This window comes from Buteo buteo, chromosome 5 (assembly GCF_964188355.1).
Source record: "Buteo buteo chromosome 5, bButBut1.hap1.1, whole genome shotgun sequence".
Taxonomy (NCBI): domain Eukaryota; kingdom Metazoa; phylum Chordata; class Aves; order Accipitriformes; family Accipitridae; genus Buteo; species Buteo buteo.
In genome coordinates, this window is record NC_134175.1 from 15025397 (window position 1) to 15047929 (window position 22533).

Below are 22533 nucleotides of genomic sequence, written 5' to 3' on the forward strand. Positions count from 1 at the left end.
GTCTTTTTGCTAAAGCAGCTTTCTTTGCCATGCCTGCAGAGGAGACCTGGCTGGCTGCCCTGGGGTGGGCATCTCTCTTCTTGCAGGTAAAACAAGAATCAGCCCTCCACAGTTGCTGTGTTTCAGTGAAAAAGGGCCAAGAAAATAGCCATGCAGGCTCCAAAAAGACCAACCATATTTAAAAAAAAAAATATAATATATATTAGATATTAGATATATTTTATTTTATATATTTAATATATTATGTATACTATTTATTTTATATATTTAGATATTATTTTTATATTATATATTTTATTATATATATTTCATATATAAAATATATTTTATATATTTATATATATGTGTGTGTGTGTGTATGTGGGAAAAGCTACATGTGATGTGTTCCTGCGTTCCACATAGAGTTAGCAGCAGGGGAAAAGCCATGGCATCACAGTGTTACTTATGACTGGTTTGTGTGATGCTGTGAGCACAGATGTGCATTCGCTGTCTTTGCTTTCTCCTGCCTTCCCCCATTCCCCGCCAAGGGTGTGTAGTTTTGCCTGAAACCGCAGTTATTAAGGGAGTCAAGCTCCAGTACTGATTACTCCAGCGATAAACCAGTCCTGCTGTTGCCAAGGGGAGGATTCAAAACTAATGGTGCTTCTGCTCCTGGGATTTACCATTTGGAAGATACTTTATTGCTATCTTGTGACATTTCCCTGCACTTTTATGTTCATTTATATAACTGTTTTCTCTGATTTATGGCAGATTTTCTTCATGTATAACAGTGTCATAAATTGTGTAGCCCTACTTTCAATGGTTATGAATTTGAGATGTTCAGTAAACTGTGGGATGGGGGAGAGGGCGGAAGCCTTTTGAAGAGGCTTTTGATCACAATGCCAAACAAAATACACTGTTCTCTCGATACAAATCTGAAGCAAGCATCAAAATAAGTTGGCACAGTCTGTTTCTTGACTAGCCAGCCGGTTATGTTTTGGTGGTTTTTTTTAAGTGCAAAATGTAGGTTATTCCCGTATGATAAAAGGATGCATAAGGCCAAACCCACGCAGTGGTGACATTTGTGTGAGAATCCCTGGGAGCTCTGTTACCCGAGGTCTGCAGAGGTTTTCAGAGGAGCAGCAAATTAATGTTCTTCTTTTCATAAATCTTTCTCTTTTCTAGTCTCTTCTTTTTCTCTTCATCAATCTGCTTTTTCACTTGTTATTTTTTAAGACCTTCAAATAAGCTCAGATATCCAAGGAGTGTTCAGCAGCCGTCAGAGATTCAAAGCCTATCAAAGCCACTGGTCAGGCCAGTGAAATAAAGACGTTAGGTTTTGATTTTGTTGGCATCTTGCTCTGTAGAGGAAGAAAAACAGCTCATTTAAAAACCGCTTTCTGAGTTCAGCTGTCAGAGAAGCTTTCTGTTGACCTTTACAAATTGATACCGTCACAATCAATGAACAGAAGTTTAAGGGCGTTCTCTGGGGCAGGGGGGCAGGAATAAACCCAAACATTTATAAAATATATATAGAGTGCATTTTAAAAAGCCAAATGGAAAGTATCAACAGGGAGCATACCTCAGCAAACTGATCTGTAAAGAATTCATAATACATGATTTTGACAAGTATGGTTACTTAGAACTTACCTTTTGGGATGATTTCTGAAAGTACATGAAATAAAAAATAAATAGGCCTTGAGTTAGTGCAGCGCAGCAATAGGTTGGGCAAGGAAAACAATTAGAGATTTTGAAGTTGCTTTGCCAGATTTGCCTGCAGGGGAAGTGCCTTTGAGGAGCAATTTCACTGCAGCTTTGACTCCCCCCATGTCCCCTTGCAGCCTTGGAAAGTTAAACCATTTACAAAGGCTCAGTAGGAATTGCATGAAGAGGGGCAAGTCAGTCTGCGATTTCAGCTGCCAGCTCACTCATTTTTAAACAGTCAATGAGACAAACTGAGAAATTCATCAAATGCAGACACGCAGTCCTCACCTCCTAGTTAAAATAGGCAGAAGCTTCAGCACTGCAGGTGTTTGCCCTGAATATACTGTTCATGTACAATGAGGTTATCAATTCAAATGCAAGTCCAGCCTCTGCCCCCTTTGTACAGATTTAATAGCATCCTATGCCAACAGCCTCAGTGAGGTTAAAAAGTAGTCCCTTTACTTTCTTAACAATGGGAAAAACCTCTCAGTGGTAGAGGTATGATTTTATACGGCATGACCATACCCCAAAATGGTCACTGTGCTGCTGTTCACCAGAGCCGAAGCCCTCAGCGGCCTTGGAAGAATTTATTGGGTGATCAGGCTTTCATTTAGCTTTTTATTTTTATTATGTTTAATTTAAATTGTGCAATCCAGGACTTGGTTCAAAACATGCAGGTTTGATAAGGTGGAAGTTTGGTGTTCACTTGCACCTCCACCTCTAAACATACCTGGCAGCAGTGCCGTACATGCTCGGCAACCTGTATGAAGCCGTTTGTGCGAAATGGGCATGAACTACAACAGATGAAGGATTGTCTGTGGCAGAAGATACTAGCTTAAAACTTGGCTGTATGTTTTTAGATGTAATGTATAGAAGTAAAAAGGGTTCTTGTATAGACTTTAGTTATTGAAAGTTTGTTCTTCCTGCCTATAAACCGGTGTCTGAAAGCACTTGGTTAAATAACATAGGTGTTTAATTACTTAGTTTAGCTGTGGGCAATTACGAAAATTTGACCATTGGTTTAAGGAAGGCTTGTGCAAGAGAGCACTTTAATTCTTTGACTTGATGACCTTAATGTATACGACCACCACAGATCCAGGGACGTGGTCCCTGTTCCCAGGTCCAGTGTGGTTTGGCTCCAGATGAAGTGCAGCATCGACCCATGGACCCAGCCAGCCTCAGCGCTAGCCCCTGTTTCTCCCGGCAACTACAACGCTGTTCCCCTCATCTGTAGTAGGACTTCCAAGTTTAAATAATTACCATTTCAGCTGTCTTAAACGAGCTGAATTCTCCTGTCTGCTTGACAAGGTGATCATGTTGCTCAAGAGCCTGTTATTTTCATCAATGAAAAAGAAACTTCATGTGGTTTCAACTTAATAGACCTATGCGCATTGGCTAAAATAGGGTAGTTTCTTTAATCACATTCTCCTGTGTTGTACAGTCACCTTGAAGCACTTGGGCAAAGCAGCTCCAAAACATTGGGTTTGCTCTTGCCTGGTTGATGGGGACACCCAAGCCCTAGCATAGCCATATCAGGTGCTCCCCGTGAGATGTTGGTTTGCTTTATTTCCCGAATATTTTTCCAAGGACTTTTTCTTTAAGCCCCACTGCTGTTTTGTCTTGCATCGTTGCCAGAATTTGGGGAGGCTCTTCTCTCTGAAGCAGTCCATTTCTTTATATGTTTAAATTTCATGGTTATTTTAATCATTTTACTAGGTGGTATTTGGGTTATGTGATAATTACTAATGTAATGCAAGAAAAATTTCTGTGGGAGATCTTCTTTTATGTCACAAGTGGCTGGTGCTTACCCTGTAACGATGTGGCGGGCGGTTGCTGTGTGCTTTAGGGGTGACTAATTACCCGCAGTTATATCGGCAGATATAAAAGCACCTGTCCCACCTACCCTGTCTGAGCTGTATCTTTTGCATAAACAGTGCTTAAATACTAGTAAGTAGGTTGTAAGGGCTTGTGTGCATTTTGCCAAGTGTATTTTAAATATTGTACAGGCAGTGAGGATTGCAATCCTGTTCCCATCATAGCAGCTGCCAGCGCTCCCACTGGATTTCTCAGGCTGAGAATCAGGCAGAAGCTGAATGAATGCACTCCCTTGTGCACGCACAAACTTGGTGTGTTTGTACAATGTTAATTAAAATGCATTTAAGTTGAGTGAATGCTTGCGGTATTCAGGGGCCCTCTGGGGAAGATAAAAAAAGAAAAGCAGGCAGGCGAAGGCCCCCGGCTGTTGTGGAGCTGCATGAGTCCTGGTGGAGTGGCAGGAGCTGCTAGGGAAGATGGCCGCCTCCATAGCACCGTGGCAATGCTCTGTGCAAGCTGAGCACCCGTGGGCCCCCAGGAGAGCACTGTGGGGGGGGAAGGAGCCCTTCATGTCCCCAGCAAAGCAGCCTGGTTTGTGAGCTGGGAAATGATTTTGGGCCAGCCTCACAGCAGATGTTACTGACATCCCTCACTAAATTTATTTGTGTTGAAGACACACATACAAAAACCCAGTCCAAGTGCCTGGCTCCCCTCTGCTCCCCCTGTTCCTAACCATGTATGTGTTCACCTGGTGCTTGTGGTTTGTGCTCCATCATCTTCGCCCCCACTCCTTCCCTGGCATTGTAAAAGCAATCCAGATCCTTCTCACTACTGAGATCTGTAGAGATTTCTACCACTTTGCTCTGGTAGGGAGCCAGAACATGCCGTGATGCAGTGATGGAGGGGAACGGGTCTCATGAGCTGCTGTGCTGAAACGGGACTTGGGAAGGGTGAGGGTTGGAAAGTGGGGAGAGCAATGTTTGTAAGTTCTCTTAGGCCTTCAGCTTGGCACTTCGCTCTGTGTTTAGCTGCCTAAGAACATGTGGCCTTGTATTACGATTGTTTATCTGCTTACTAATGTTAGAAAGCATTGGTGATGGTCTTTGGTACTGTGTGGAAAGATTTCGGTTCTTGGCATCAAGAGCTAGATTCACAAGCATAATTTTGAGTGCTGCACTCAAGTGGCTGAACTGGAGACTAGTGCAAGATTAGGCTGTCTGTAATGGTCTTCACCAACAATAGGGAGAGCAATTCCTCCGTGTGATGGTTCAGAGCAGCGGCAACATTTGCGTGTGCTAACTTGCACTCTGAAGTGGTATTTAATTTCCTCGGGGAGGAAACGTAGGTCAGTTGGAAAAGGGGTGCTGGTGATATTCTTGATCATACTGGGAGACCCAGTAAGGAGGCCAAACTGGAAACCTGGCAAAAGAGAAAGGTCCTGCCAGTGCTTAGAAGTTGGAGGGCAGAGGAGACCAGCGTTGTATTTCAGAGCTATTTGAAAACCTTTTAACTGTCTCAAAATGAGGCCCTACCTGAACTAAGCCAGGTGTTGGAAGTAGAGACCTCTCAAATCTTTCTTAGATAATGTCTATTAATTGCTTGTTTAGGTTATGTACTTCATTAGGAACTAAATTGCAAATGCTGAAGATATTTCATAAAGTAAGTTATTTTTTGCATCCGGTAAGAAAATTCCACACTCCTTCTAAAGCTACCATACTGTATAAGTGGCCGTAAAAGAAACCTTAAATTTTAAATGCGTATCTGTCACAACTTGCATGCCAGTAATTTGCCAATTTGGCTACCGGAGCTAGCAAGCACCTCCTTGGAGCTGGCCTGATGGGGGTGGCAGTGAGCAGTGCAGGGCCATGTATCACTCCCGTGTCACCTCCACCCCTTGGGTTCCTCGCCAGCTTGGAGGCTTATCTGCTGTCTCCTCATCGGAGCGAGCACTTCCAGATTCACAGCAAGACCTCAAGGAGAGCCACATGATAGAGCAGATGGCAGATGACTAATTTGGCAAAGTTAGATGAGTGGAAATTGTTTGCTTTAATTGCTTGTCAAGGCCAGTACCTACATTGTAGTTAAGAAGCAACTATTTACCCTCAAAATAGAAGGAAACGAGGAAAGAAAGTGTGTGTGTGTGTGTGTGTGAAGAGTAGGGAGAAAAAGGGAAGGAGAAGTACTTAGAGAAAATAATTTGGTACAAAGGCCTGGGAGGGGAGGAAGCATTGGTAAAACTTTTTGTATTAATATCTGCTTTTTTTTAGTGGTAGCTGTGTGATATAGGTCCTGCAGTACATTTTTCCCATTTTGTCCTTTCCAGTTGCTCTATCATAATATATATATGACGAAACCAAAAGAGAAACAATGCTGGAAATGATGGCATAAAGGCAAGCAGATGACAATGGCTTGACATGGTCGGTGCAGGCAATTATCCTTGAGATGTTGCAATATAAATCTAGTCAACATTTTGATGCCATTTTTTAGTTGGTATGAACAGGAGTGCTACATCAGTAAAATAAGCTGTGTAGCATCCACCAAACAGATTTTGGAGAGCTTGGTGCAAGGAGGGGGTGCCATCAGCTTGGGAAAGTGTTATCACACATAACTAATCCTTCTTGGTGAAGGTACAATCACTGTTAGTCTTTACTGTGCCTATTTGTGTTCCTGTTCATAAAATTGGGAAAGAGCTTCCCTTTGTAGGTGGCATCTGATCACCCTCTGCTGAAGGTGGGACCACCCTGATAACACACACCCCTGCAACTTTTCTGGAAGTGCTGGGAAGCTTTCACAGTGGCATGTGATATGATATTTGGGAGTTTAGCAAGCAAATGCTATCATGCATTGGTGCTATCAAACCAGGGCCCTCTCCTCCATGCAAAGAGAAGAAAGGCTATAGGAGTGTTTCAGAGTGTCCTTTTAGCATTGCAGATTAAAGTCTGGATGAAAATTATGGTTAATTTTTTAATTTGATTTTATTTAGCAGTTGTGGAGAGCTTAACTTGGAAATCAAAATAAAGAATAGCATTCCCAGGCTTGTGTTTCTGGGCCCTTTGCATGTCTGCATGCAGGTAGAAGGGATTAAAGCTGATGTGCGGAAAACAGACTCCACAATCAGTGAGATTGTAAAGTAGGTATGTTCATTCAGCGCTGGGCAGCATGGGGGTAGTCCCACCAAAGTCGTGCATGCCTGACTTGGCAGTTTGCTTTAAATTCATACAGTCAAGTGTTACATATACATAGAGTTTCACAATACGCCTATACATAGGCATTACCTATCCCGCTTCATATTAAAATTAGCTCCAGGAAGTCATTTCCATAGTCTCCTCTCAACTGTGCTTGCTCAGTGCCTCCTTATGGTGGTCGTGAAGATGAAGGCTGTATGTCTTCTTCACGGTGAACTCTTAACCTTCTGTCCCTGCAGCAGACTCAGTTGTCCCTTGGCATTTGTCCAAATCACAAGGTCGGTCTTGGCTGGTTCTTGGAGTCACTGCTGCTTCTTATCAGGGACTATCTCCTGTCCCAGCCAGCCTCAACAATGCAAGCATTAAACATCACTTCTCATCCCCTTGGGCTATGTCTACCTCTATTGAAACTTTTTAAACTTCATTATAAGCTAGATAATTATTAAACAATTCCTATCTACATTCATATATCTACTATATCTACTAAGGTTCCTTTGGTTCCCCATCTCAAAGCCATGATGGTGTGGCTCACAGCTGCCGTGGGTCAGCCTGTACTATGTCACCTCAGTCTGATGACACCCTGATGGACTGAACGGTGGCTGGATGGCAATGCTGAGCTTCTTCTCTCATGGCCGTGTGGCTGTCTAGAGGTTCATGACAGTTGGGTTGATTGCATGCAACTGGATTCAAATGGGATGATAATTTTCTAGCGTAGAGCAGACCTCACGGAAGGAAAACACTTGTACTAGCTGAGCTTTTGATTAGGAGTACAGAGAAAATTATGCTTTCCTTCATTACACTCTCTCACCTAGGGAAAGCAAGCCTCTAATTTTAAAACACTCTCCAAAACCACTGGGTTTACAGGAAAATGGCTGGTGACCTCAAGGAGTGTTTTGCCTTCTCCCAGGAGACATCTGCAAGACTGTAAATGCAGGTGGTCCCTTCATTAGAATGTGCCTAATTGCAAGAAAAATCAGGGCTTTTGCAGCTCATTCAAGGAGAGCTGTAAAATAATAATGAAAGGATTAAAAGTGTGTTTACCCCTTCTTCACTGTCCATATGTGACAGGGTGCCCAGGCTGTTGCTGAGACCGTGCAGCATAATGAAATGAATGGGGACTGCCGTGGCATTGCTGGTAATTAGTTGTTCCTTAAGGGGCTTGAGTATTTCCCGCCACCTGGGGGTCTTAACAAATTGCCACGAGTGTTTGCAATTATTAATAAACAGTTATGTTTGCTGCCTTTCAGGAAACCCTGATGATGGTGCTGTCTGTAAAACATAGCTAATTAAGTAAATAAGTGGGAAGTATGGGAAAAGAAAGTGTTAGAAAGAGATGCTGACTGTTGTTGGGCTCGTCCTGTCTGGGATGGAGGAATGTGTGATTCTTTTTTCATAAACACGCTTATGTACCAGTGAGTCTGAGAGGTGAAGCCTCCTCTTGCATTTTTGGCCCACTTGACAAACTGATCAAGAAAGAGAGGTTGTGCTGTATTCAGGTGGAGGCTGGTGTGGGGCAAACGTGCCGCTCTCCTGCATTCTCACCAAAGAGATAATAATGAATGTTTTATGATTCAAAAGAATATATCCAGATGCTTGAGATAACTCTCTTGGAGCTGGCCATGAGACTGCCTCATTGCTGCTTGTCTGAGAGGAGTGAGACACTGGTATTTCAGGTGGGGGTAACCATGCTGGAGATGATGGGATTCACTCTTCCTGAGTTAACTCTAAATGTAGGCAAATCTGGAGAGGGGTTGAAAAAGAAATGAAACAAGTTGACCTCCTGTCAGAAGTTAGTTTATCTGTTGAGCTGGGAGGATTATAAAATCCATTAGAATTACAAGAAACAGAACTAGATGGAGTCAAATGTGATTTCTTAATTTAACATATAGATTTATCATCAACAGAGCAGAGCAAAATAATGGCCTAAAAAGCAGTAGCTAAAGGACATTTTTAAATGCCTCCATTATTTGCTACCTTTAAGTGAGCATCCAAATGATTTGGCTTTGTTATAAAAAAAATGTGAATGGGAAATTAATTTCCAAGTCATGCACATGAATATTGATGAATAAACTAAATTCAATTCAATACAGATGATTATTACTGCTGTAATTGGGGCCATTAGGAGCTGAAGCTCTTTTCTGTTACTTGAGGTAGCTGGTAATAAGTAAACAACGGAATGTGAAGTGTGAATGTGTGAGTAATGCCTGAAATCCACTTTTGTGATGATTAAGCAGCGCCCTACCCCAGTGCCCACCCAAAATCACCCGTGTTTGGGGTGTAGATGAGAAGTGGCCATGGGCTGACAGCCTGACTGGTCACTGTCACTGCCGGTTTGGAGCTTCCCATATGGGAAGGTGCACATCCTTCAGCTTCAGGATAACATTAGTGGTGGGTGTCTCTGGGCACGTACACATGCACGCTCTGTGAGGTTTATTGGCAGAATGTAGAAGGAGAGGGAATGGTCATGTGTGTATTGGTGGAGAGATGTGTTTGAGAGCTGCATGGCATGCTGGTAAGCTGGTACAGGCTGTCAGTCAACAGCTCGCTGGGGTTTCTGTCAGGGAAAATGCAAGGAGATGTCAGATTTTCCTGGGCATGCATTGAAACGCTGAAGGGTTTCCCTCATTGAGATGCCTCCGTAAGACCTGAGCAGGTCAGGAGTATATGTGCTCAGAGACGCTCAACAGTGAGCGAAGCTGCAGGCTGGAGGCACGTCTTGAGCTGCTACTTTTTTGACCTCTGTTAGAGTCAGGGGAATTAGTATTTTTTATTAACCAGGAGAGGTTCTGCTGCAGGGGCTGCTTTTAATGCACAGTTTTTATTTTCTTTCCGCTCATCAGGTTCTGGGGCTATATAAAATAATGTGTCTAACAATATACAAGAAAGTGCTTTGAAGAGAGTTTATGAAATACAGATTATGGTGGTTTTGCATGGCATGACAAGGAAATACGTTTTGTTGCGCTCATGTTTATGCCTATATACTGCTGGAGCATCCCTGAAAATATGTAAAATTTTGGCACTTAATTTTAAAGAGCTGCTACAACATGTAGATGCCTGTTGCTGTTCCAAGAGATGAGCAGGAGGGTGAGGGGCAGATGTTTGTGCTCTCTGTCGAGCTTGGGGGCAGAGGGACTGGGGATGCTGTGCGACCCCAGCTCAGCTCCCACCTCACACGTGGTTACTTCAGTGCTTCTTAACTATTTTGGCAAATCAGACGCAGAATGATTATTTTTGCCCTGGAGCAGCTGAGAATTGCCTCCTGTGGCTCAAAATGGGGGGATAAAACTTACTGGTAACTACCTGTTCACAGCCTGCTTTCTGGCCTATGTCCTTCCCCGGCTTGGCTCCCTGGCGTGCATGGGCAAGTAGGAGCACCTTTGTAATTGTACAGGGCAGCAGCATTTCTCCCTCATGGCAGGAATGGCTTTTTACCCTATTAGTTGTATTTTGCCTTACAAAAAACACCAAGAGGCTATCTAATATCTCTGTTTTAAAGGACTCTTTGCAAAGGACGGAGGTACTGTCCCAGCTCTATCTTCCTGCGAGAGACGATTGATCTCATCTGCTTTTCTTAAATACTTTCACAGTTTTCTCTTTTGTATTTTGAATCTGGCATAATTATTAGGTGTATCAAAAGTATATGTTCAAAACCCATGCTGTAAAGCTGAGGCACAGAGAGATTAATGGCTTATTATAATAATGGATTATTAATGATCCATGGTTATACCCCAATTTGCTTTGGGACTTCAACTCGTTCTGCAGCTCAGGGTTCTCTCCTGCTGCGAGCACTGTTTCTGCATCAGCTGCACTGCTGGTTGGGTACTGATGGCAAAAAATCTGCACTGCTGCACTCCTGGATTGATGTAGGATAGTTTCACTTTTGGTCTATGACTTGACATGAGGCAATCTGTAACCAATTTTTTTTTGTTGTTGTTGTTGAGGGGACATGACCTGTCAGGACAGTACAGAGCTGCAAAAGCCGATCTAGGCCATGCAATAGTTGGGAGGATTGATGCTGGGCAGTGACTTTCCCTGGTTTTCCAAATTTTGTGGCAGACTGGGAGGAGCTGGGTTGCATGTACCTTTTGCCACGTATCAGGCAGGCAGCAGAGGCCCAGTTGTGAGCTGAAACAAGGAGATGTTTTGTGTAACTGAGGAACAGAGGATATTTCTCTTTTTAAGACATAAATTAAATGCTTGGAATTAGTATGAGATAAATTTAAAGGATCAACGTGATTTCTTCTAAATTTGCTTTTATTTATCCAAAAGAATTGATTTCCATAGCAATATCAAAAGTTGGGAGTAGTTACTGCAATGGTTTGCTTGTACAAAATTAATCTCACTCAAATAAAACTTGCAGCCCCAGTTTACATGTGGGCTGGCTTCATCCCCATTGAATCCTTTTGCCAGAGCAGGCTCCAGGTGTTCTGCCTCCTTACAGCAACAAATGGCTACATTGGGAAATGTCTAATGGGTGTGCAACATGAAATATCAGTGTTGCAGTACGTAGCTTTATTAGCTGAGCTGCTGGAATTGTTTTCTAAGCTATGTTGATCATTAGCACCGATTGCAAAGTGGAACAGAAATTATTTATTAGTCCTTGGAAGCCTTAAGACAGAATAACACTTACTCGGTTGGAAACACAGTCAATCTTTTTGTTATAGATGCTGCTGTGTTTAAAGAAGTAGCTAACAAACTGATACGTAGCGACAGTTTTAGAAGTCTTCTGACAGGGACAGGCCTGCGTCTTCCTGAAGGGTGGAGATGCTTGTACAGCAGATCTTGAGATTGTTCTGAGTGAAACTTTAAATATGAGCTAGGATAGGGCTTTGTATTTCAAAAAGATGTGCCATCCCCTAGCAGCAGTGGTTAATCCTTCCAGGTGTTCCCACTCCAGCAGAGCTACATCAGGTCCCAGTTGGACTGTGTCTTTCCATCTTGGGAATCCCCCAAAATGGCTATTAAAAATATTATAAATAAAATCTTGTTTAGGTATGTTTTACTCTATGTGGTAAGGTTTTATGAGAAAGATTTCAAAATGGGAATGTTCGTGCTTTAAGTTAAGCCTTGAAATGAGGTAGTAGTTTTTATTTCAAAACCTGAGCAAACAAACAAGTTTTGTTTCTCTGCAACACGTATAAGGAATGTATGTCAAATATTTCAAGTTTTTAAATTTAGCGAGGACTCTTGAAATTTTACTTTCACCAGGTCATAGAAATAAATAAATAAATAAAATACAGCCCTTACAATATTTCCCTTGGTAACTAGACCAAATGTGAATTTGGAAAAGCAGTCCTATGTAGTGCCTGTTCACCTTTGGTCCACGCTTCTTAGCCACTGGAAACACAAAACCTGAAAATGATCTGATAAAACCTTCAGTCCATGAATGGTTTGCAATGAAACCAGCCCCTGCTAACCCTCCCTGGTGAGGAGTTACGGTTCAAGAGGAACAGATTTCTGCTGCTGTTTTTAGGGCAGAGGGAGTTTCCTTGGGAGAAAACTCCAAGCAGTTTGTGGGTTTCTGGCTTCCTCCTGAAGCCCTTCTCCAAGATGCTGCTTGAAGCTCGAATTGCTCTGCCACAAGAGCAGATTGCTCTGCAGCAGAGAGACTGCAGTGGAGAACAGAGATGAGAATTGTTCCCATTTCTATTTAAAAAAAAAAAAAAAAGGGCGGGGAGTGTAGTAAGCAAGCAGTCAATAATAGTAGTACTCAAAAAACTAATTACTTTTGATATTAAAAAAAAAGACCGGCATAATTCAAAAGAACATATTTTAGCCATTTTTACTGATTATGCCTCCAGTCATGGAGAGTTTTGTTTGTATTGATCTAATCCAGGAGTGGGAATGGCTCCAGAAATGCTATTCTGGTCTGGCTCATGTTTTGCATAATATAATGCCCATTTCAAAACTTTGGATATATTCATATTAATTTGCTCGCAGATAAGAACAACCCACAAGCTGTTGGTAATCGGGAAGAGTAAGTGCATGCAAAAAAAGCCCAGCCCCACACTTGACCATTTAAGTAGCATTGCTGTCCTGGTAGGCTGAGAGCTGTGTGAAAAACTGCTGTTGTAAAATGCTGCTTCTGTGTTTCTTTCCCGTATTCATTTTTGTCATTGCTTGATGCACGGCAAGCTAATAGACTAAGCAGAGCTGCGATGCTGCAGTAGCTTTCAACTGGACTTCAAAATTTAGAGCAGAGTAGTATAATATTAAAGGGCATCTTCTGAAAATTAGCTGTATTAGGTTGGTGTTTCCTAACTCATCTGACACATCTCCACTGTATGTTCAGATCTTTCTGGTGACTTGTGGAAAGATGGTATGTTTTTTGCTATTGTCTTTCTCCTATTTAATTGTATAAAGCTGGGAAGAGCTGGGTTCTTAAGGAGAGTGATGGGGAAAACAATGTTGGGTATAAGCCTTCTGGTCAGGTTGCTCTTGGCTTGTCCAACAGACTGTTCTGAGCATCAGCTGAATAGGGAAAATGTTGGAGTACCCAGGTCGGCTTGGGTGCATGGGTCTCTCCAGCCTTACATCCTTTAGTCTGTGATTGGCGCATCTCTGTTCAGTGTCCGATTCTGTCATTGGCAGAACTAGTAGGGACTTTGCTGAGACCTGGGTTTGACCTTTAGGTGCTGGGGTCAACAAGTCTTGCATTTTTCCTGCATTTCTGCATTTTCAGCCTTTCTACATTTGGTGGTAAATACCAGCACTTCATCCCATTTGGTGAGATGTGTTTAAATTGCTGAGATGATCGTGGACCATATTTGTACCTTCCTATCTCTGCTGCTGATATTCAAGTATCTTGTGCTGGGTTTTTTTGCAGGATCCAATCCTATGAATAATTCAGGATTTTTGTTACAATTACCTGCATCCTTGTATACAAACTTTATTTCCTTCTCTGCTCCTGTGCCCCTCTTCTACTCATCCTGATTGTTTGTCGTGTGTTTTCTTGCAGTGTGTGCTGGCACCGAGAACAAGCTGAGCTCCCTCTCTGACCTGGAGCAGCAGTATCGGGCCCTGCGCAAGTACTATGAGAACTGTGAGGTAGTTATGGGCAACCTGGAAATCACCAGCATTGAGCACAACCGAGACCTCTCCTTCCTGCGGGTAAGCAATCTTTTTTCCTTCCCTCCATCTTGTGTGTTTAGGGGAGTAGCTACAGGTGTTGGGCTGCAGAAGGGCAGGTTGCTTTCTTACCAGCTCTACTGCAATATAAGAGGATAATAAAATGTCACAGATGTGCAGAGAACAAAAGCAATGTCATTGCGGTGACAGATGCTGAGTATGCGTCATTTAGATTTATGCAGGACTCGGGGGAGAAAGCCATGTCACTACGCAGAAGGGTGACACCTTGCAGGTCTCTATCACTGTGTTGCCAGCAGGTATGGAGCAGGTAAGATAGGGTTGAGGAAGGTCAGAGAATCATGCAGATAAGCACTGGAGGCTTGGAGAAGCTAATCCTAATAAAATGCTATATATGAACTGATTGATAGACTAAGCAAAGGAAGAACTCTGGGCAATGTTTGTGGAGCATTTAAGGAAAAAGAAAAAAAAAGGTGATTGCTGAATGAACATAAAACCCTCTTTGCGTACGAGACTGGAGTTACGAGCTTAACTGAATCTCCAGCATCCAGGGGAAGCCTGTGATAGATGAAGGCTGTCCTGCCACTGTGGAGTCTGGGTTGTACGCTCCCTCAACCCTCTTTACATCACATTTTGCGTAAATATCATGCTTTGGGGTTTGTGAAGAAACATTTCAGTGTAGTTTGTACGTTCCCTGATAATTTGCTAGGGAAAGGTGAATGCCGAATTAAAAGAATTTGAGCCCACCGTTATTTGGCGTTCAAAACTAATTAAGTTTCAAGAAATATCCCAGTAAAGGAGTGATCCAGTGCACTCAGGTGGGCATCTGAGGATGCTGCAGACAATGTGGCTGCAACATGGAAGAAACTGGTGTGTAAGTGTGACGACCACAGCAGAAAAGGCAGCCTGTGGCAGTGTGGTTGCAGGCTGTGCTGGTCACTCTTCAATGGAAGAAGTCAAGCCATGACACACATAAGGGTTTACGCTGCTCATATCATATGGCGTCGCTCGCATATACTTCTGCAGAATGCTAATGTCATGTTTCAAGATACGTGTCTGTATGTAGCTGGCATGTTTATAAAAAGCACTTAGGGGGAGTGGTGAAGTTTAAATCCAGCAGCAGGAAAAGGACGGCAGGAGTCTGCCCCAGCAGGTTGTGTTGTACTCAGTTGTTCAGTTTGCCGGGTCTCGGGTGAACCTAGTGCTCAATTTCAGTTTGTAAAAATGTGAACTTTCCATTACAAGTTCTAACAAAGGCAAAGCAGATTCTTCAACAGCGTGTTTAGTTTTGCTTCATGTTAAATTTGTTGGGGATTTCACAGGATTTCTCCTCTATACGTTGGCCTATATTTACTCAAAGTGTACACCAGGCTGCTAAAAGATCTGCAAGCAAAATTCAGCTACTAGATACATCTGGATAAAGTTTAGGGTGCTAATTGCACTCAGACTAACAGGTTGCCTGTTAATTTGAGTGACAAATGCCCAGGAAGTAAATGCTATCTATACATTTCACAGTTGTGACAGGTCGGGAAAACACACATGGTTGTGCTCTGAAATAGATACAGACTTGGTGCAGCTGGACTAATGTTTCCCATCATGTTAGACAGGTGGCAGATAGATACCTCCTGTGAGGGCAGGATCCCCACACCGATTCAGGCATCGCTGGATTTTCAGATGCCTCCTGAAACCCCTGACTGGGCCATTGTGCATGGCTCAAATTCACCAGAGATGGTTCTCACACTTTGGCTTCTTTTCTTTCTTATGCTGCCTGCTTGTAGGCAGGGAAAGCAAATTATTTGGAAATTAGGGAATTAAAGTTCCTTGTAGAGAGCTGCTATAAGCAGAGTAAAGTATTGGTGGAAGGTGGGCAGTAAAATCAGCAAATGAGAGCAAGAAAGAAGGGCCCTATGTAGTAAATGAAGGTGGTTCAGTCACTTGTGCTTTTTGGTGACAGGTACTATCGCTTTTTTATTAGTTTTCTTACTTCTCTTAACTTGTGTCTGCCCTCTCACAGATGTCTCAGCAAAAAGCAGAACTTGAAAAAACCCCAGCAAACTGGAAGTCTAGTTAATATGATAAATTGTAGTCATTAAAATAGAAAACCAAACAGAGGAGAGCATGTTCTTGGGGAGGCAAATAAATAAATAAATGTTGGCATATTTATGCCGATAATTCCACATTCATGAGTTAGGCAGTATTACTTGTTTTATCATTTTAAAAATGGTTTTAATGGCCAAATGAAGGTGGCAGATGGGAGATAACTAAAAGAAAGGCTGTTTGTCTCTCTCAGACTTAAATATGGTGAACTCATTGTGCAAGATGATGCTCCTCCAGCCTGCTCCAGTTTTCCTTAGTCTCTGCTGCAATAATTGCACTCTCCTTCCACCAAGCAGACATCGGGTAGGCAGTTGATGCACCCCTGGGTTACCTGTATGTCTGGCTGACGAGTACCATGGCTTTGTGTGCCCACCTGCGTTCTCGTTAGTGTTCAGCTTAGCTGAGCAGCCTCTCACTCCAGGACGGAGGGAAGACCTAGCGAGCTAGGCATGCTGAGCCTTTTTATCATGCAATAATAAAAGAATACCATAAATGAATTGAAGTGAAAAAAACCCCATAATTTTATTTACCCTGCAGAGGAACATTAAAAGATCAGCAGCCCATCTCTCATATTTATTTAGACATTTATTCCCTAGTAGATTTGCTTTATGTCTAGGAGTTAGGCCTCTGGATATCTGCTGATTAAGACTAAAAAGGGCTGCCTATCACCTGAATGAAGTGTTCAACCACTTAAACTTCCAGGCCTGCAAGCGAGTGCATGGCTTTGAGATCATGAGGAGCTTCATTTATGTAAGAAGGGATTGCACGTACCAGTGGTTTTTTTTCCTAGCATTCTTGTATGTGTGCAAAACAGGAGTACAAATCTTCTGGTTTTGTTTTACGTATTTTATTTTTGCTTCTGGTTGTGTATTCCTTGCTATTCCTGGCTTGGTATTCCTTGCCCGTGGGTGGCCAAAACAAGGGTGAGCAATTGCAATATGAAATTGTGCTCTGCATGTGCTACCCTCCAGCTCCATTAGCTTTGTTCAGCTGCTCAGTGCTTCCCTGCACCACAGTCGCAATGGGAGTCCTGTCAGGGGAAAGGAGAGCTCAGTAGGAGGAAAAAATGTGTCTAAGCCTGAGTGCTGGGAAAGGCAAGATGTTTCCAACTGCGGGCTGATAGCTGGTTTTCTTTATTATTCTTCCGAGGCTCAACCTACCCACAGCAAATGTACACTGGGGTAATTCAGTCTTTGGAGTCCCACCACCGCAAGCTTTGGCACTGAAATGAGGCTTAGGTTAACGCAGCACATTGCTGCTGGAGTAGCAACTCCCTGTCATGGCCAAAGCAGGCTCTCCACTGACGTAGATGCTGCAGTAGGGAAAGGCACTTACTGTTTCCAAGAACATGATTGAACGGGGCAGGACAAACAATTGGGTGGAAAACAGGCCCCGAGAACTCCCTTGTCCCTGTCGCATGTCTAGGCTCACCCAGCAAGTCAGCAGTGACAGCGGGAAGAGGTTGGGCTCCATCTCCCACTGCTTCCCAACCCACTAGCATCCTTCAACTGATTGCATGGGCCAGGCTTTTGTGCTAGGACTAGCTCTGTGAAACTAGATGAGCTTGTTGAGGTGGTGCGTGTCATGAGTTTCATCAAGGCTAGAGCTGAGATTTATTTCCCTGCTTCAGATTTCAGAAAAAAAAAATCTTGAGAAAAGCTCAGATTGTGCACTGGTTCATATGGCAAACGACTGTTTGGTTTCAGAAACAAGGACCTATTTTAGTTTCACTTGGCAAAGCTGAGAGTTCGTATTGTGGACAGTTCTTATTTCTTAATAGCATCTCTGTATTCAATTTTTGAAATAAAATACGCAATTAGTATACCACAAAGCAATCTTCTGCAAGCACTGTTGTTCTGTTAAACACATTTGGTAAACAAGAGTTATCTTTGACTAATCCCCAGGCTTTTAGCAATTCACGTTCAGTAAATTATCTTCTCGCGCCTGGATTTTATTTAACCATTCAGATTATTTATTTTTGAAGACATGACCAAAGTTCTGTGCTGTTTCCTGCAATAACTCTCCCAAACGATTATGAAACTTATTTCTAACAGCAATCAACAGCCTTCAAAAATGATCTACCACCACTTTATAAATTCTTTTTTCATTTACCTCCATGATGCCTCTGTAGCACCCTCAGCCAAAGCTACATTGGCAGCTATCTGCCTGCCACTTAACAGGGTGGGAGTTTCATGGTGGGCAGGTTTACAGCTGCTGCAGTTACTGCAAAGATGTATAGCCCCATCTTCCCTTTGTCAGCATACATAACTGCGTGCTTGGCGAAAACCTGCACCGGCCCATACTTGTCACTTCCCTTACAATCACGTTTAGACTTTGTGGCATATTGAATTTGGGAGTTTGGGCTTTATGTAATTTTGCTTCTGATTGTGTTATAGCCTTGGAGGAAGTCTGAGTCAGACAGACCCCTCTGAGGAAGGAGGACTGCCAGAGCAGCCAGGGGAAGAGTTGGTTGCAAACGGTGCTGCCATTCAGAGCTGCTTCTGGTTGTTAAGCTTTTATTTAAAGTTTTTTGGTCTTTTATAGAAAAATGCGTCTAAGCAGACTGTTCTGAAAGCTCCGGCAGCAGAGTTCAGCAGAGACATGGGCATGGAGAGAGAGTTGGCAGTCTGAACAGAGGTGTTGGGAAGGGGAGCGCAGAGATGGGAGGATATTGCCTTGTCCAGTTTGCTCAGCGGATTATTGTGATGATACGTATTGCTCCTGAAGGCCTGGCAGCACAGCTCTGCATCCTCTTCTGCAGCAAAATAGTATCTTAATTCCCACCTGACAGGCTTCAATAAGGTCCCATGTCAGCAGAAAGGAAGTGGGATGTGGAGTGTAATGCCTGTCAGGAGTTCCCAAAAAGAGAGGCTATGGGGTGGCTATGCCTACATGGAGGGGGATTTTGCCCGGAAGTGCTTGGAAAGCATTGCAGTCTGGCCCTACACCAGCACAGGGATTTTGGGGGGGGTTGCTGGGCAAAGATGCCCTGTAGCATTTGTCCCACAGTGAGTTACATCAGGAAAGGCTTGCCAGCCTGTGTTTTGTCCTTGGCTGGCAAGAGGCAAAGTGGCCTCCAGGTAAACACAGACCTGGAAATCAAATACATGTATTTATGTATTTGTAATTGCTCTGCCAGGATCTTACCCATTAGAAAATGAAGCATAAAGAGCCGAATAGTGTTCCAGCAGCGGCCTGAGGGGCAGGGCTCTGTGTGCCACACAAATCCAGGTGGAAAGAGGATACCTCCAATTTGCTGTGTAAACCTGGCTAGGGCATGCTGTGCACAGAGCAATAAACACAACTGCTGTGCTGGGTGGGTTACAAGAGACCAGTGGCATGCCGGGCCATGCTTCTGGAAGGGACAAAATGTTTTATGCTGGCTGCGATCAGCTGCCAACTGTGCTGGATGAACCCGAGATGTATTTAAAGTGAGTTGGATCCAAGACTCCGGAGGGTGGAGTGGGAGCAGAGGCTAACTGCAAAAAGCATGTGTGATACAGCTCTTATCCAGGAGGACAGCTTCTTCTGCCGTTTTCCATTGCTTTTGCAGAAACAGTAGCTTAAAATAATCCCTGTGGTTTAAACTGGTCTCAAAATGACCAGGATGTATTGTTTGCCAAGGTGAGGAATGGCACGGATTTGCGGGGTCTTCCAGACCTGTCCTGTGGTCAGAAGTGGGTAGTGAAATGGGAAGCTGATGCTGCAGCCGTGGTGAGTAGCTGAGTGTAACTGGTGAGTGAGTATTTGGTGTTCCCATTGCCCTCATCCCTTGAAGTGTGGGACAGCACCTGGGTGGTTGGTGCCTGGTCCTTGCTATTGAAGATAAATGTCATATGCCACGCAATCCCTAACATAATCTCACCCAGCTCCATCCTGACCCCACCACTCCCAGAGCCCCCCAGCTAGTAGGTAAAAGGCATCCAGTGCTTTCTGGCCTAAATGGGTTCAGAGGTGTTACATTATTTTTGTGTTTCAGTTGCTTATTGCCTTCATGTTACACTGATAGGAAAGCATCCACATCTCTGCAGCATCTGTTTTCCCGTGCTGTCCCAGTCAGGTGTCTGTAATGCAGATATGTCCTTGTAGCTCCACAGACTGCCCTTAGCAGCCCCTGTGCCTCCCTTCTTTGGATTCTCAGAACCCCCTTTTCAACAGCCTGTCTGATTTCAACCCATTTTTGGTAGATACAGGACATGGTACCGCTCAATTCCTACCTCTGCCAAGGCCTCTTTGGTGTAAGCCTCTAGCTGCTGCTGGTGCATCTCCTCTGCTAGATGCAGTGCAGCAGCACAGGGACCTTGTTCCCACCTCCCCTTCCTTCCCCCCAAAAAGCTGCCTGCACGGCCACCAACCTCCTATCTGCCTCCCTCCCTGCCTTTCTGCTAGGATTTCCCCCTTGCACCTGGCCACCCTTGCCTACTTGGGGAGACAAATAATCCCAGCTGGCTGACAGCCGCCCTGCGCCTGCCGTGCTGCCCCTGTGCTGCAGCGGCTGCTCCCTCCCACCAGACCTTGGTGGAGCTGCAGAGCACTGAGGGGTGACCCCGAGCCCTCTCCCCATCTGCTGTGTCCTCCTTGCCCTGTCGTGACAGCCCTGCTCACCACGCTGCTATTTCTGTCCGGCTCTTGCTGAGCCTTTTTTTAATGTTGTTTACAAACCTGGCAGCTTTGTCTCTCCAAGCAGCTAATGCTTTTGCTAATTCCCCACAGCCAGATTTTGACTTGGGTTTTATACTTCTCCCAGCCCTATTCTTTTATTTTTATACCTGTCCTGGGCATTGCAACAGGCAGAATTAACTGGGCTGGGAGGCTCCTTTCTCTTTCGTACACACCACTGACCTCCTCTCCCTAAAATAAACAGAAAAACCCAGTTGCGCAGCCTCTCTTTCCTCTCTCCTCCTTTTCCTACTAGCAATGCAACATCAACAAGCAGCCCAGGTCAGCTCTGCAATGGAATTTGGGCTTTGCTGTTGACTGGGAGAAACTTAAAGACTCTGCAAGCTGGTGCTTTTCTTCTTGAATCAGATTTTTAGCTTCTGCAAAACAAACGTAGAGAAGAATTAATATACAATTACTCCTCGAGCTGGGTTTGCCAAGCCGTAACCAAATATATGTACATTAGCTATTACCCCATTAATTTAGCAATTATTTTTGGTGGCTTTTTGTAAAAGACAAAGTTTCAAATAACCACTTGTGTTTAGGACGAGAGTTTTGTGTTGTGGAAGTGCAGGCTCCTGTTTTGGCGCAGGAATGGACTGTAAAGCGGTCTTTTACATCTGTGTGTGCTAGGTGCTGTGCGGAAGCATTTTTTGGGGAGGTTGTAATGGAAGAGGGCTGCAGACAATGCCTTTTTCCAGGGGAGCCTGGGTCTGCTCGGGACGGTAGTGGGCTGCTCCTCACATCCCATCTGCTGCAGGGCTGCTCTCGGGAGTGCTGCCGAAGCCACTGGGGCACTAGTGACTACGTTCCCTTGCATCCATATCCCTGTGATTGATTTGCTGTATAAAACACATGCCGTCATGCATGTGGAGTGACTAGTAAGTGGTGTCAACAGGCCCTTTGCTGACACATGCACACCCACGTATGGGATGTTCAGAGAGGCTCACCTGCTGGGGCTCTGGAAGGATGTAGGGATGGATCCCAATGTGGGGCTTCGTTTTCCCCTTCTCCGGGTTGGCAGCGGCCAAGAGGTTCCTCAGCTCTCCCGCAGCCTTTGTTTGTGTCCACTTCAGTTGAGGGGAGCATCCTTCAGCTGTATCACATGTGGGGATGAGAGGTAAGGATTTGAAGTCCAGGATGATTAAGGAGTCTGTTTAAATTGTCTATTAGCATTTTCCTTTCAGCTCCTATTGTATGGGAGGCACCCTACCTCCAGCCGCCTGGGAAGCCTGTCTGATTCATGTGCGTGGCAGCAGTAGTAGGAGAAAGATAAAAGAAGCCTGACTTAAATTATTCAGAGTAACCCAGACCCACGCACATGCTCAAGATCAGTAATACCCTTTTCACTTGCTATCCTGTTTTCCTGGTTGCAGCGAAGCCACCCTTTGTTAGGCAGAGTAGAGCACTGGGGAGGTGATGTGGGGCAGCTCCCCCATTCCCAGGGGCTGCACCAGTCCTCCTTGCAATGTGAACCAGGGGTCTGTCCTTCTTGGTGGTCCTGCTGAACCTCATGAGCCCCTCTGGCAGCTTTTCGGTGCTGCAGGGGTACCTGCAAGCCCAGATGGGTGTGGGAGGCACGGTGTGGGAGCGCTTCGACTTGTGACGGGGTGCCAGCCATGGCTGCAAGTGATGTTTGCCATTCAACAGTATTGCCAGACCCGTTGCTGGGAGATTGAAGTGCAAGAGGCCCCAGTATCAAAAATGTGGCCTGGATGTGGGGTTCACCACTCCAGGTGGAGTGCTTTCCAGGTTTGTCAGAGGTAACGTAGTGGATGGGTGCTGGCTGGCAGCAGTTCAGCCTGGGTAGCGTGTGGAGGATGCTAATGGTAGGGGAAAGCATTTGGAGGAGCTGGCAAATTCTACCATCATCCTGGGAATATCACGGAGAGGTCTAGGGGCTCTTTGCTTAAACTGATGAGTAGTCTGCAAAATAGATTTGTTCCTGCACTTTGGTCGTGTAGCATCAGCAATAGCTAGGAAGGCTTTTTCCCTTTTTATTCTCTCC

The 22533-nt window shown here is 44.3% G+C and overlaps 1 protein-coding gene across 4 annotated transcripts in view; it reads left to right on the forward strand.

Annotated features, from left to right (window-relative positions):
- The window catches only part of ERBB4 (erb-b2 receptor tyrosine kinase 4), a 662107-nt gene that overhangs the window by 232034 nt on the left and 407540 nt on the right, over positions 1-22533 (forward strand). For all 4 annotated transcript variants that reach the window (XM_075027921.1, XM_075027923.1, XM_075027919.1 and 1 more), the window contains exon 2: positions 13642-13793. In XM_075027921.1, the coding sequence (XP_074884022.1) occupies positions 13642-13793 (152 nt within the window). The remainder of the gene's footprint in view (positions 1-13641; positions 13794-22533) is intronic.